This window comes from Bombus vancouverensis, chromosome 6 (genome assembly GCF_051014615.1).
Source record: "Bombus vancouverensis nearcticus chromosome 6, iyBomVanc1_principal, whole genome shotgun sequence".
Lineage (NCBI taxonomy): Eukaryota > Metazoa > Arthropoda > Insecta > Hymenoptera > Apidae > Bombus > Bombus vancouverensis.
Genome location: NC_134916.1, coordinates 1,710,513 through 1,726,976, shown reverse-complemented (window position 1 = coordinate 1,726,976; position 16,464 = coordinate 1,710,513). Strand labels below are relative to the sequence as shown.

At 30.6% G+C, this 16,464-nt stretch overlaps 3 protein-coding genes across 5 annotated transcripts in view; 2 read left to right on the top strand and 1 right to left on the bottom strand.

Annotated features, from left to right (window-relative positions):
* The first annotated feature begins 2,184 nt into the window (after positions 1-2,184).
* On the top strand, positions 2,185-4,795 carry LOC117161275 (damage-control phosphatase ARMT1). The gene is made up of 7 exons (XM_033342693.2): positions 2,185-2,342; positions 2,432-2,594; positions 2,692-2,797; positions 2,876-3,123; positions 3,191-3,376; positions 3,464-3,854; positions 3,933-4,795. The coding sequence occupies exons 2-7, from the start codon at positions 2,506-2,508 to the stop codon at positions 4,290-4,292; spliced, it is 1,380 nt and encodes a 459-aa protein (XP_033198584.1). The 5' UTR covers positions 2,185-2,342; positions 2,432-2,505; the 3' UTR covers positions 4,293-4,795.
* Positions 4,796-5,942: 1,147 nt separating this feature from the next.
* Positions 5,943-9,824, bottom strand: sau (Golgi phosphoprotein 3 homolog sauron). Its single transcript, XM_033342694.2, has 4 exons — positions 9,171-9,824; positions 8,817-9,063; positions 8,554-8,729; positions 5,943-8,299 (listed from the first exon to the last, which is right to left on the bottom strand). Exons 1-4 carry the CDS (start codon positions 9,420-9,422, stop codon positions 8,051-8,053), a joined length of 924 nt encoding a protein of 307 aa, XP_033198585.1. The 5' UTR covers positions 9,423-9,824; the 3' UTR covers positions 5,943-8,050.
* Positions 9,825-12,839: 3,015 nt separating this feature from the next.
* The window catches only part of LOC117161270 (uncharacterized), a 41,894-nt gene continuing 38,269 nt past the window's right edge, over positions 12,840-16,464 (top strand). For all 3 annotated transcript variants that reach the window (XM_033342675.2, XM_033342670.2, XM_076619018.1), the window contains exon 1: positions 12,840-13,088. The gene's annotated coding sequence lies outside the window, so the exon portion shown is untranslated. The remainder of the gene's footprint in view (positions 13,089-16,464) is intronic.

Below are 16,464 nucleotides of genomic sequence, written 5' to 3'. Positions count from 1 at the left end.
AGACGAAATAATTTCGAACTTCTTCGTCTGATGTCTTTTTTGCTATCGATTTCTGCCTGCCAACTGAACTTCAACAAAATTGCAGGAACAACTGACGCTAATGCAACCTCGTAGATCGTTACAGAACAGCTTAAAATGCAGATTCGCGTGTTACCATTATAATATGGCATGTCGAAGAGCAGCGAGGGCAAAGATTAACCTTAGAATTGGATCCATGAATTTCACATACTAATGCTTAATAACTAGAATCAAGAAACTATTGCAAAAAGCAGAGGAGGTTAGCTGCAAGTGATTTTTACAAGAAAGAAATTACATTTCTTAACGGAACCTCTTGACAAATATACAACGCGGGCATGTTTAACTACATAGTAAACTTCTAGTACTTCAACGTAACATCTTCCGCATTAAACGCTTAATTTAAATTAAATTCTGTTTTATTTGATGATACGTTATGCGTGAACAAATTAAACTAACAATCGCATACTTTTTATGATAATATAAGAATTAACAGAGACGCGCAATCTAGCGTAAGTCTGTACAATTAATCAGGAGATAGACAATCGGTAACAAACGCAATAGATCTCCAAGTGAAATATTGCATGAATAAAATCATCTTGAGACCCCATTAATCAAAGATGAGATTCAATATACAACAAACTCCGAAGCTACTTTTAAAAATCTGGATAAGATTGTTTATTTATATGAACATCATACGATACATTATCTTATCACTCTCTATTTCTACATTTTGTCCTGATAAATTTCCACACTACGAGGAATACATTTATTCATGGATTCCAAAGGTGTAATTTATATTCCGTCGCTTTCTGTTTCTTATGCGAGGATACGTAGCTTAGTGGATACTTATCAACTTTTGCTGATACTAGATAAATCAAATTTAAATTTGCCATTAAATTGCGTAGCAACATGACTATTTGTTATTGAAATTAATTAATCAATAGCCAAAAATTATCTGTATGTGAATCTCCTTTTCATATTATATGTAATTACTATATATTCTAATATATAATTAGTTCTTCATATGTATACCAAATATACGTATATATGTCGGGTTGGCGTTAGGTTTAGGGGCGTGTAACGAATCTTCATTCGGACTAGCCATCGTTGTTGTACAATAGAGATTATATTTACTGGTATAAATATTGATTTTTACAAAGTTTGACAAATAACCGTGGTGATTAGACACTCGAGATGTTAATGACAATGTTCTTAGGTTCAATAACGAATCCACGGTCAACGGGGTAACTCTCTGTTAAACGTAGAATATATTTTGAAGCACGAAGTAATGTTTGCTGCGACGCTCGGTATAATACTGCACGTAAAGACGGTGTAAAAATTCTCCAAGGTGATTGCAAGAATAAAAGACTGATGGGAACTTTCCTCTCCTTACGATCGCGTTTGTTCGTTGCATATTGGTCGGGAATACCAACAAAATTCCAGCCGCAGTTGTTAGGCAGACCCGCATAGAGGTGACATTGCTCCTGCCCGGGGTTTGATTGTTAATACAACGTGTGTCATGCAATATTGGCACTTCTCTGCTAGGTAAAAACGTTCATCCCGTGACCGTTGCTACGTTCAGCGACCAGTTGTGTCACCTCAAACCCAAGCCCAATGTCACAAATCTCGGGCAAACATAATCGGAATGAATCATAACAACTACTTCTAAGTTTTATTATTTAAATACAGCTATAATAAATAGTCTAGACTAAAGTATTGGGGATCTTCCCAAAAATTCCAAAAGAAAGGCCCCGATGTCCTTTCATCTCCGACATATATATATATATATACGTAAATATTAAGAATGCGTAGATATATCTTAGTTTTATGACATAAAAATGCAATTTAGTATTTTGGGAACAATGCCTATTGTATCGTACCAGAATAAAAAGAATTACCATAATATACTAGAATAAAAAAGAAATAATTGATCATTAATTCTACGAAATATCAATAATGTTAAGAATTAAATATTTTAATTCAAATTAAATACCGTATTTCTATTGTTTGAGATATACATATGAGCTGTTATAAATTATGATCAGTTTACGATTCACGTTATAAATTATGCTGCTTGCGTGTTATCAAATACGGAACAATTTACGCGCTCGTTGCTCGTTTTCGAGGTACGTGCATATGTATGCATGTGTATATGAATGATGACGAAACAGTATTCCGCAACACATACGCACGCGCACTGCACGTGCTTACAATCATATAGTAACACTTCGTTCATTCTCTGTTGATCATAGTCTAATTTCCGTAGAATATACCAAAAAGAAAACGATAGCCGTACCAAAGATTGAAAGAAATAAAAGCACGAGGTATACGACAATCTTTATTCAGTTACGTAACAAAAATTGTGAAGAAATATGAGATATCGTTGGTGTTTCTTCGTATCTATTCATTTCAGGGTTCACGCTGTAGCCACAGCTGATTGTGTTCTATTGCAGTCTAACATTAATAACGAATTTGAATAGTGATATCATGACCCAAAGATCAAATTCCGTAGACATTCGAGATCTACAAGATATACAGACACCTTTTGGAGTATGTTTATCAGGAATCTATAAAAGGTAGAACAAATTTTTTACTTCTATGTAACCTAGGAATAAAAATACTCTGAAACTTATGTACCCATTGTTTATTAATGTCTTCTTCTGTTTCTTACAGGAGCTTTGCTTATATAACAATTAAAGATAGATTACCAGTAATTTTAACAAAAATAATTGATACTCTCAGTCGTAACAAAGAAAATATTGCTGAAATATATGGAGAGGTAAAACACACATTTGAAGATTCATTTGACAGAGTCTAGTGACTTATGTATAATGTCTATAACTTTTAAACTGTTTAGAATGCCACAGAAGAAATTAAACAAATAACAGGATTTATCAGTAAATTAAAAAATGAAATAGCAACAAATAAAACTTTGAAACCTCTGCAATTGCTACCCGATAGTAAAGACAATGATGCTGAAGAATGGAATAAATATCTAATAAAAAGAACCGAAATAGAAGAAGGAACACCAACATGGTTTAATACTTCTTGGCTATATTGCGAATGCTATATGTATCGGGCACTTGCACAAGAATTTGCTCTCCTGTAAGTTCCAAGAAAAATTAGTAGTCAGTAGTATGTAATACAAATATATGAACCTTTTTATTTTCAGGAAATCTATGAAAAACTATGATCCTTTCGAACAACAGAAACAGAATGCATTTACAAATTCATTGGCTAGCATAGAAGCACTTTCTACTTATACTGTGAACCTCATACATAAAGTAGGAAATCTATCAATAGTCGAAACTAAAGACGAACTTTTTAAACTTCTTAAATCAAATCTTTGGGGTAACAAGTATGCTTTATTTCCTTCGCTACATTTTCTATCTTAATTTTTTGCATGTTTTCTGGCATCAAATTTATCAGAATATGTTCTTTGTAGATGTGATTTATCTTTAAGTGCAGGAGCAGAAGTTAGTCAAAGTACTAATCCTATAGAAGTATTAAAGACATTAGATAAAGACATTCTTGTAAACAATTTAGAATTCGTTTGGAATTTATTAAGGAACAAAGACAGTGATGATACAAATATCGTAGATATAATACTTGATAATGCAGGTTATGAATTTTTTACTGATTTATGTTTAGCAGCATTCTTAATTGCAAGTAAACTTGCTAGAAAAATCAGGTTTTATGTAAAACGTTATCCATGGTATATCAGTGACACAACAGCAAATGATTTTCACTGGACTCTAACATACATGGAAAATTCACCAAATAAAAGTATACAAGAATTAGCTAACTATCTGAAGAATAATGTATGGTCTATTGAGGTAATCTGTTTCTTTTCTTTTCGCTAATTTAAAAAAATAATTATTACAAAATATTAATATCTTCCATATCTTATTTAGGTAGAACTATATTGGACAAGTCCTTATGATTTTGCAGAGATGAAAAAACGTGACTCAAAATTATATGCTAAATTATCGGAAGCTAAATTAGCAATATTCAAAGGTGACCTAAATTATAGGAAATTACTAGGTGATATAAATTGGGAATATACAACAGAATTTAGACAATCATTAAGAGGGTTTCATCCAACAAATATCTTAAGTTTGAGAACTGTAAAATCTGATGTATGTGTTGGTTTAGTACCAGGTGTAGCAGAAGAATTATTTAAGGAAGATGAAAGTTGGATGTTTACAGGGCAATATGGACTTATCCAAACTACAATAGCTGGAACTTGTCAATGTTCTAACAAAACATGTTAAAATTCTATGAACCATGAGCTATCAGAAACATTGAACTATGAACAAATTTCTATGTGCTGTTGCATATATTTTGTATTAAATGTGTACTATTCTCACAATTCTGATGCATTTCATCCATTGTATATTCAGTGTACAGAATTGATTGTATATATTATGTATAGTTTATCAATTTCCAACTACAAAAATTACATATGTAATCCAATTATTATAGCATTTAATGAACACATATATGATTAATGATTATTTAAATTGTATAATAAGTATATGATGCAAGCTATGAAAATAATTATCAAAAGCTACTCTATAATTATATTTCAGTAATTATATCTTTAGTAATTGTCTTTTTGAATTTCGCATACAAATTTCTAAATATGTATTATATTTTGTATTATAATATCAGTTTTGTAATTGAAATTTTCATACTACAAACTATTTTTCCAAGATAAATGATTTAATTATAGATAAAATACTGTACACGCATAAATATAGAACATAAAATAAAATTTTGCGAATTCTATTCCAAAACCTTATTCATGCTTTTTTTATCTTGAATTAGAATTCTTTAAAATCCATGTAAATAATAAGCATTGATTTTTATGTTTCTTATATGTTATGTTATTTTATCCTATACTTGTATATATCTCCTTTCTATAAATACTTAAATAATAAATAATTACTTTATTATCATTATATATATTAATGACATACTAATAGCAGTATACAATTAGTCTGTATCATTTAATATAATTCCAAATGCATATTTTAATATACCAATCCATATTATAAATTTATATTGAAAAATATATACTTTTTTACTTTCATTTATTAAAACCAAATTATACAAAATATTAGTTATGATAAAATAGTATTAAAATAAGGAATGTATTCTTTACCAAATACAATTCACTCTAAAACACTTTTTTTTAATAAAATGTACATAACACAATGAGTAACATGTTTCAATAGTAAAAATATATAATTTTTACAGTCATGTGATATATAAATGTATTTGGAAAGGTATATTACTCATAACAAGTATATTTATATAAAACAAAAGAAAATAATGAATCAAAAATATCAAACATCATTTCTACAAAAATAATTTTCACAAAATATTAATACATTCATAATGTTATATTATAACAGCCAATATAAAATACTAGCTTTTGCTAGTTAAAATAAACATATATTAGATTGTAATTATATCTAATTTGATATGATGAAAGTACTAATTGTAACATGTGTTCTCGGAGTTAAAAGAGTATCTCTATTCTATTCCTCTTATCTTAAATTTAAAAAAGAGGATAATAACAATATAAAGTATTAGACTTAAAATTTTTAGTGAATATATACTCCAAATATTTATATGTAGCACCATATTCTACAGTTAAAAGAACTTGCAAACATCCTACCAAGTGGCAGTAGAACTCTTAGTAATTAAAAAATAAGTATTTTAATTTGCATGTACCCATTAATATGTAATATTCATGAATAACATCAATTTGAATTTATAGAAATTAGTTACCTTACTATCAGTAACATTGTAATAATAAATGCTAAAAATGCTTAATATTTATGAAATGCGTTTGTCCAGCAAGCTCTTTTTTAAGACAATTTAAATTATCTTTTTAAACAAATTCTTTAATAATATACAGGTATAAAATTATGATATTTATTGACTATTTTGCTGTATTACAAGAAATTTAACAATAGCTCATACTTTTTAAATCTCTTTCAATAAATATTTATGTTATTTGGGATGCAGTATAATAGTATTCCAATATTGCAGTAACATAAAAAAATCTATATATGTTTCTAATTTTATAATACTAAGGCAGCAATATTAAAAGATTTTAGAATATCTATTTCTTTTGCTCTTATTTATTATTTCCGAAATGTATGTCAATATATGTATGTATAAACAAAAATAAGTTTATTGTTCTATAATACATATTATCTAAACACATAAAATAATTTTATGTTATACAAACTTATGTAGGGAACCCCTCAACATTATGAACAAATTCAGTTGAATACATACAGGATGTTCCAAGAAATATTAATCAAACAAAGATAACATAACATGCTGCTTTAAACTAAAAAGATATATTATTAAATTAGTTAAATTAATGGTAAAGTTCTAATCTTACAAGTACGAAATTTTCAACTACTATTATAACCATAAAAGGTACAAATACATTTGAAACTGATTAATCTGTTCTAATGCAGATACTGAAACTGACTCTTATGTGTATTTAAAATATATGAGCCTAAAATTTTTATAGTTTTTAAATAAAAGGTAATAATATAAAACTTATATATTCAAATCAATATGATCAGTTTAAACATTGTCAAAAATAACAATATACCTTCCATTTAAAAGATCAATATATTTCCACAAATATAATTTGTGAACTAAATATTCAGAAATGCCATTGTTAAATACATACTAAACTTATCACAAATATTCGATTTTCGTAATGAACGAAGATTTGAGACCGAATATTAAGCAATTGCACAAGTTTACGATTTTAGTAATCGATGTAATTTACGATGTATGAAAAAATAGATAAAAAAGTGAAATAATTGAATCGTTTTTCATACATTGATCATTCAAATGTTGCTAGAAAATATTTAAATGTCCAAGAAATAAATTAGTACTATTATACAAACATTCCAAAGAAAGATTAAATATTTCTTGATCACCCTATACACATTTAATGATTTGTAAAAGACGATAGTATATGTTACTGACATTAGTAACAATTATAATTCTTGAAAATCCCTTATTCGTCTTTAATTTCGTTTGCCTTGATACACTAATTATAACAGACAATCCCCACTTTATTTTTTTTCTACTTACATCGTATCATATCACATCGTATAATGTTAACAACAGTAACATATATACGATAAGTTAACAACAAAATTTATCGGGAACATACGTGCGTATCGCGTATTAATTAAGAACATAATAGCTTCGACATATTCGTTTGCTACCTCCAACTATTCCCGCGTTACATTTCATCATAGATCATAGCGATACATTGAGAAAGATTTAAGTGGGATAGAAATGACTTTCATAAACTATTTTTGACATCTGAGTACTTTACTGCCACCTAGTGAAACTATAAATATACACTAGTTAAAAAAAAATAAAAACAAATTTTGGAAATATAAACCTACTATAATCCAGTTTTCTATAAAGAAGACGTAAAGAAACGATAAAAATTCGTCACCACTGTGCAAAGAATTACTTTCATTGCTTTCACATTTAGACAACTATCAGAAATGTGACATTTGATCCAACATTAAATGTCTGCCATATAATTGTCGCGTCTGTAAACATATGTATTTGCAGTCCATGTTCAGATAATAGACACAGAGAAGATATGGGACAAAACTCAGCACAGTGCAATCTTTTGTTCCTGAGCTGACATGGCACTACCCCACACGCAAAGTACTCATTCATACCTTAAATTTTGTTATTCTTTTTTGCTTTTTATAATATTTAAATATGAACATTCATAATTCAGCTATCAAATGTATTAAATAACAGTAATGGAAATGACTAATATTCTAAGTCTGCTTTACACAGTTGGGTTCAAGGTATTTGGTCTGAATTGTATGATCATTAATAACACTTGCAGCTACTCCATTTCAGATTGCAACAAAAATTTCTGTAAATTTGATAGTCCCAAGTATTCATACTAGTATCCAATGTTTGCTTTATACACTTGTAATTTGTGAAAGAATTGTTACTTAGTGAATGCAGCAAATACCGCCCAAAGGACTGGATTAGCATTAGGTTTAGCAGCTTCTGCTTCAAAGTCAAGGTCCAATAATGTTCGCACTCGTCGCATCGCTAGTTCATAGTCGTCATCTGAGAGAGGTGCAAACGCATTTTCTAATACATCAGCTGCATGAGCTAAAATAACTAAAGCTAATGTTCGCCTATCCATACGGCCAGCATCATTGACCCAGCGACTTAACACGGCTTCTTGAATCTGAGAGATATAAAAAATACATTTTTTATATATAACTTCCCTGTCATTATAATTTTTTAATTTCAACAATCTTTTAAACAAGATTCATACAATCTAATTATGTTTACACTTTTATGTATATATAAGTTTATATATAGGTAATACGATGTTACTTTCACTTAAATATAATGAGTGAACCAAAGACATAATCAGTGACTGAAACTTAAATTACAGATATAATGAGTAAACTAAAAAATAATACAACAAGAATTCACCTTTTTTACAAGTCGACTTTTGGCAAGATTATCAGTAAGAGGATGAGTTGTCATATCAAAGAGTAAGAAATTCTGTTTTTCAGTTGTTAAAACTCCTTTCTCAACAAGATTTTTAGCTAATCTTTCTCTAACATTTTTCAACTGATATCTTAATTTGAGTGGATTCCATGTTTCTCCTAAATAAGGAAAGATATTTAAACTATTATAGGAGTATATTATAAAAAATTTGTTATCAAATAAGTATACTTTCATGCTTAACTAACCACTGAGATATTCAATCCAACTAGGAACAGTTTCAGGTGGATCAGTTTCTTTTAGGTGTTTTAAAGCTTCGTCTAACAGAACATCTCCTGTAGGAGCATCATTTTTCAGTAGAAGTTTCCTCACCAATAGTCCCTTTTTGCGCATACCAGCTTTTTCTAATTCTACTCGACCACGGAATCCAAGTTCTGCCAAAATACAACCACGTAATCCGGAACTTATGCAATCATTCCAAAATGATGTGTAACCCTATAAGAAAATATATGTTTTAAAACTCAGGTATTGATTCATAATACATTTTACTATGCATGACAGCAAAGAAATTAACTACAGAGTTGACAATAATGTCAACAAACCTCCTTGTCTTTCAGGCCAAGTAATAAAACTTCCTCCATGAGTGTCAATCTGGTTTCCTTATCAGAATCTTGGGATTCGTCGATCTTGGGATTTGAATTAAGATCTTTTTGCATGGTACAATCTGTATCCATGCCATGACCAGATAATTTATCATTATGGCTAATATCATTAGAGCCATCCTGGCCTAGACTACTACCACTACTGCTGTTAACAACACGTCGTCGTTGTACCAATCCGTCAGTGCGATTCATTATTTGACGAAGCTGTGCTTCTTTTACGATTACGTCCGCGTGTCAAATACGCCACCGTGTCGCCTTTACTTCCGATGATTAGGTGTGTAGTCAACCGTAGTTAAAGCAATCTGGCGGCATGTATTGAACAATACACACTATATTGTTGACGTTTTAAAAAATATGACATATCTTTTCAAGATGGCCAATCTTTACGAACGTTGTTATTTTGTTCCACTAGTATTTTTATTACGCTTGTATTATACACAATTAAAAACAAGCCTCTATACGTTATGCGTAACACTATCGTACTCAACGTAGTTCGTTGTTTCTGCGATACATTTACCTCGGCGCTAATGTTTTCGGAAAGAAACTTATCACAGCTCGATCAAGGCCCTCTCAACTCTCAACACTCATCGAGCCTAGGATGCGAATCGCGCACCGCGTATTACAATTGTTTAGAATGCTCACTCGACTCAGACAGAGAGATCCTGTCATTCGGTCGGTAATATCGGTAGTTTTGTTTACCATCGTTATGTCAAGTTTTCTGTAAAACTTGCTGCAATAATTCAAAAACCCATCCACGTACATATGTATATATACATATGTAATATCTTGTCATGAGCCTTGCATGCCCGCGCGCAAAAGTTCGTTTCCTCCGATTCCTCAAATAAATTTTAATGAACAATTAAAACTGAATACATTTTCTTAAATTATTCTGTTTATGAAATACAACGTCAAGTAGTTTGAAACAAATTTTACTATTTTCAACTATTAATGATTGTATATATATGAGCAATTATATATGTATATTTTCAGAAAAGTATAAAATTGAAAAATCCCTGTTAATTTGACTTTGTTTAATTCAAAGTACTGAAAATTTTAAATACTACTATCCTTTTTTTTAAGTTTGTGTCGTTTCCTTTGCAATACCGAAGTAGTTTAACGTTATTATATTTCGATTAGAAGGAGATTCGTGTATTTACAAATACACAAAGCATTTTATTTTCAACCCTACAATATACTTTACAATGGTTAGAAATGCGATTATATGATAGAAAGCATTCAAAGACCGTTCCATTTCTGATAATAACCTCACCAACAATAAATCCTCCGGTTAAATCAACTTCTTCCATGCACTGCAAACAGTGAATTTCGAATATTTATCAAACAATAAAATAGCATAACCCGGTTAAAGTGCACATCTTTTTGTATTGTAATTAATGTAGCAACCCTGGTACTATTTTATTAGATCGCAATATTTGCGTATATGGCACTTAATTGCTCTCTTGAAGAATTTACATAATGCAAAATACTAATATTTGAATTACCTAATAGCAACATAAAATAATATTCGTGGCAGATATAACTGAACTACTGCGCTCTGATATATCTCTATTTTATCAGATGTGCTTTTTCTAACCACGAAACTAATATCTACCTATTAATGTTAAGACACCAGAGATTTTCATATGTATCATATAGATATATACATACTATTTTAGCAAGCAATGTCTGTTGGCTCTCTTCGATAAAGGGAAAGACGCTAATATTTAACCAGAACAATGAAAGAAAAATGCTCGTCACCCTCTGTTCTTGTGCATATAGAACCAGTAACACGGTAACGATTATTTTTTATTGCTCGTGAACAATGGAGCGAAACGAAAATTACAGCCTGTGAGGCTTGCGTTGTCGTTTCGCAACGAAACATTAACTTTTACAGTTAAACTATACGTGTCCTCGAAAGTACCAATAAAATGATACGTGTTCTCACGTATACCGTATACTATGTATCCGCATCACTCGTTGATGCGTAGCTTTGTACGAACGGTTATCTTGGTAAATTCAGAAATATCAATATATTGTGATTGGCGTAGGAAAAACTAGTAAAGTATCTAAACTGCCATGACTGTAAATTATAGAATAGGAAATACGCAAGCTAGAAAAAGTTATATTAGTTGTGATAACGATTATTTTTATAATTTCCTGTATGATATTACTTTGTGTTTACTCTCTGCTTTATTATTGTCATTTACATTCAATCTAAACCTAACTCAAACGTAATCCAAACCAAACGCATAATTTCAACATATCTGCATGTTCAACTATCTATCGTGTTAGAAAATACATACGTAAAATGTTTTGTATTCAAGCGGAGTATAATCACTGTATTATCGGGATTAGTGACACTCTACGGCCGATCGTGGTGTACGCTGATATTGAGCTTAATGATTGTTTCCGGCGCTCAATGTCAATCGTTCAATGTCGGTGTCGGTGTCGGTGCCCACATTTGCATGAAGCGGATACGAACAAGTACAAATGTAACAAAAATATATTTACAAAAGGAATAAAGTATTTTTTCTGTTTATGTGTGTCAAATGTATAGAAAATAAAACTCCTTAATATTCACGTTTTTAAGGATTAAAATCTATATATTTATACAGTGTCGTTAATTTTCATTAATAGAAGAAATACTCCGGTATCTATTTTAAGAGGAACAATTTTAATTTGTGATAATAATTGAAAAAGGTAACAACCGCTGATCAAATTTCAATAATTATAATCTATAGATATCTTTTTATCAGTGTATTAACAATCTTCGACATGAATTTAAATGTCGCGCGCTTATTAAATTTTATCAAGTAAAATATTTAAATGTCACAAATCTTTTCTCATATGCCTTTCCCCATACAACTTGGATAAGAAGGATAACTATTCCCCTTTCCTGCTCAATGTCAATTCCACGCCTATACGGCATCGCTGCATAGCTTTACTCTGTACAATAACTTATAAATAGAGGAAAGAATAACGGAAATGAAGATAGTCATGTTCTACATCATGTCGAAGATTGTAACTTTTGAAAAAATATATCTATTATGGATAATTGAGTCAAATATCCATTATCTAATTATGATAAAGACTATTTGACGACAATTTTTGATTACACTTGAAAAATCTAAAAATTTGAAAATTCAATAATTGAGACGAATATTTGTTAAAAAAAAAGCGATTCAAACAGAAAGTCCTTTAGGCTAAATAAAATTTATTACACGACAAACGAATAAACTATACTGCCATAATAGCAAATCTGTATTCATCGAAAAAAGATGTGATCGACATTATCCATCTGATTAAACAATATAACGGTCTAACCAAGAATGCCCATATGTTCAAATATTTGTTGAAAACAAAAGTTACATATATTTAGACAATCCAATGAGATTACAATATTTAAATGATTCTTTGGTATCCATATATCATACCAATTTATCAAGAAAGATCGTAACGTAAAATTCTAATTCTTATTTAAAATCAAATTATACAATTTCTGTACAATTTCTGTTTATATAGAGGGAAAGGGAGATACACTCTACAATGGGGAGAGAGAAAAAGAGAAAGAGAAGGTAGGAATCGAGGCTGTCGGTGAAGGCGCAACGAGAGGCACGTTCAGTCGTCCGGACCCGCTCGGTCGGTCTAAACAGATGGTACCTGATCGTATTCCCTGCTATCGCAGTGGCTCTGTCAGGTCTTCACTCGTGTATAGTGAAATTTTGCTCTTAATTGTGCATTTTTTAGAAAAAACGCAAGCGTATACCATAGAAAGGATACACTATTACAAACAGAACCAACGATGATTCAGTGGGATCTCTGTTGAACGCATCGATTTTTTACAAGGACAGGTATCAGGTAAGTTAAAGGAATTTATTAACTTGAATTCTGTAACGACCTTTAATAGAATAATGTGGGAACAATGTTAGGGATTATTTCTTTCGTTACGTACTTTGATCGATTCGTCAAAATATTGCTTGCTCTTCTTTCACAGTATATTTTATAATTTTATTAGTGGTAACAGGATAGTGAGTGTTTGGCTTGAGACAGCTGTTAAAATATTTTACGAATCACACATTGGTCCGTTGCACAACTTGATATAAATTAAACAAAAGATGTTTTAAAGGTTCTTTTTGCTACAAAAAATGTATCGGGATCCAATTTTATTGTCTTATCACTTGAATATTAATGTTGTTTATATATTTTAAGCGAGCAGTTATTAGTCATTCATCGTTATTAGTAAAACATCGTTTGCAGTACGTTTTCAACAACTCTCACTATATGGAAATACTCGATTAGCGCATAAATTACATTATTGTTTTGCATACATGTTGAATTTTCAACTATCGGAATTTCGTTCGCGCGCTTCTTCTGCTCTCTGTGAATCATTGCCGAGTTCCCGGTTGTCTATGTATTGAAGCCGGGTCTCACAAAAGGGAAACCATGGGAAGAATTGCGTAATCATATTATTCATAATTAACGAGAACACTTTACAACGTTTCGAAGACGCCACTTTAACGATGTGAACGACGTATTACCATGGATACCATTTCGGAGATGCTAGGTTAATGGCTAAAATCTGCTTATAGGTGATTTTCAGGAAGCTTTTTAGCCTCATATTTCCCATTCTTGTTCGTTTCTTCTTCGACGTCATGTTTCTTTTGTTTACAGATAAATTTTGAGATTTCTTTTGCGTTCGAGACGTTTTCGTGCTAAACAATTATTCACTATAGCAAACAATTACTTGCACCTTGCATTACGTTTACACTGAATGATTCGCTAGGATTACATAACTAACTGTTAACGGTGAATGGTAGAGTTACGATATATTAAGTAACTATGTTAGCTAGCGTACATTAAATTTGTTCTGAACTGCTTTTAAGTGTGATTTTAATTGTAATTTTTACTTAGAGATTAATATTGATCAATTGAAAGAATTATAACTCCTTCGTTTTGGCAAATTTTTTTAAATTTATTTGTATATTTACAATCTACTTTTCAACACCAGTGGGAATAATGAGTAAATTAAGTTTGTAAATTAAGGCTAGAAGACAATAGCTGGTAATCATATAGAAGCAATTTTACGATTATTTTTAGTAAGTGAAAATAAAGAGAATGTCAATTAGTTAATAAAAGAAACAGGAGATAAAAGAAAACATAGAAAAATACTTGATTTATCATGTTTTTAAAATATCGATAAGATTTTTTCCTAAGAATGCACACTGATCTCATCGTTATATGACTAATCCTACATCTTAACAAATACGCAGATTATACTTATGTATGTGTTGGCTTCAAAAAAGAATAAATTTAGTCTTGTGCCACTGAACATTAATTAGAATGATTAGAATATTGTTTCTAAATATATTTGCATATTTCATAACGTTTTCTATGCTCTAATAAAAATTTTAATTTTTGTACAACAACAACTACGTAATTAAATTAGATGATAATCAGCTGGCAATGAGATGAAAAATGAACTAACGCGTTAAGTATGTTTCGTATTTATCAAAACCATTTAGAGCAAAAAATATAAATATCAGTGTGAACATATTTATAGAATCACGTTTATTTATTCTACTAACGATGAGTCACCTTAATCGGGTTAGCGATAGCTAAGCTCCTTATCGTTAACGTTATGTATTTCAGAAACCTCTTTCGATAAACGCTGTATATATTTCACACTTATGCATTTTATATGCAAAGGTTATTAATGCAAACTTTTTGTGTAATTAATTATAATGTTACACATATTCTGAACTTCGCTACGGCTTGAATGGAAGCCTGATTACCAAAGATTTATTCACTGATCCCTAAACGAAATGCTATTTTTTAATTGCAGGATATGGTACAGTGAAACTCTTTGGTTTTCATTAGTTTCGCAAGTAAAAATTATTTAAGGATTCGAAATTTTTAATTAAATCAAGTAGCAGTAATAGTAATAGCAAATAGACTTATCGATCAATGTGGCAATTAAGAAACTTTGTTTAAAAGCAATATGAGAACATCGTTGTATTATAATCATATGGTATCAACTTTTAGGTGAATAAAAAACACGTAATAGTAAAATGTGATTCGCATGAAAACGGAATACTACATGCCTCATCGGCGATACAGTCTACTCGTAATTTATACTTCACGCGTAATTCATCAACCATATATTAACATTCGTTAGATTATCAAAAAACTCTCGAGATTACAGCAAACGAATGGCGTATAATTATAAAGAATTTAATCAACTAAGCAGTCCAGGATTGACGAGCGTGGCCCAAGTAATCTGTCTTAGTCAAGAAACCATGGAGTTTCATAAATTGATTCGTCTACGTGAAATTATTCGGAAAATTGTATAGTTATTGTCAAAGCAGTCCTCTCTTTTTCTTACTATTTGATCACCAACTGGTTTCTTTAATGGAAACACCGTACACGGTATATACACCAAATATTCGTGTACCTAAGCAAAAGTGTAAAGATAACTGGTTCATCGAAATGTGCTTACAGTGTGCTTATAAACTACCATGTACTCGGTACCATGTACTGTAATGAACTCGGTGATATTAAAGTAGAATTTCGTACGCGTCGTTATTTTTCACTTATTGGTCGTAGCCTATGATAGCCACTATTCAATATATTCACAATAGTCGTTCGTGGAAAATTATGGCAATTGAATACAGGAGACAAATTGTCGAATCATCCTAGGAAAAACAGATATACGAAATAAAATCAATTTAAAAAGTATTATAATATACATTACTCACCGCGAGAACAAACAAACACATAAGAAAAGAATGAGTTATTAAATATACGATATTTGATGCTAAAAAATGGAATTATATCACTACTTCCGTAATAGAAATTCATTGCATCAATATATTCGGTTCATTCATAGGATAAGGGACAATTTGATTTTTTATATAATAATCGGGTCATTTAAATGTTACACTTCGACGGATATTATCAGAATGATTTCACGCGGAAAAATTACAAGCGCTGAAAATGATTCGCGATTAACTGCATTCGTTGAACCGCATTGGTGTGGCTCATCGAGAAATGAAAGCTTTCGAGTGAAAGTACCGTGTTTTTTCTGCCGTAAATCTTTTATAACACAATGCAATTCGACGTTGTGATCTTGAACAAACGAACGGACGAACGACCAGTGTGTCACAACGTGTTTCAGTCTCCATAGGACGAGATGTAAAACAAGTAACTTGTCTTCGCTTTGTTCATGGTTACTTAT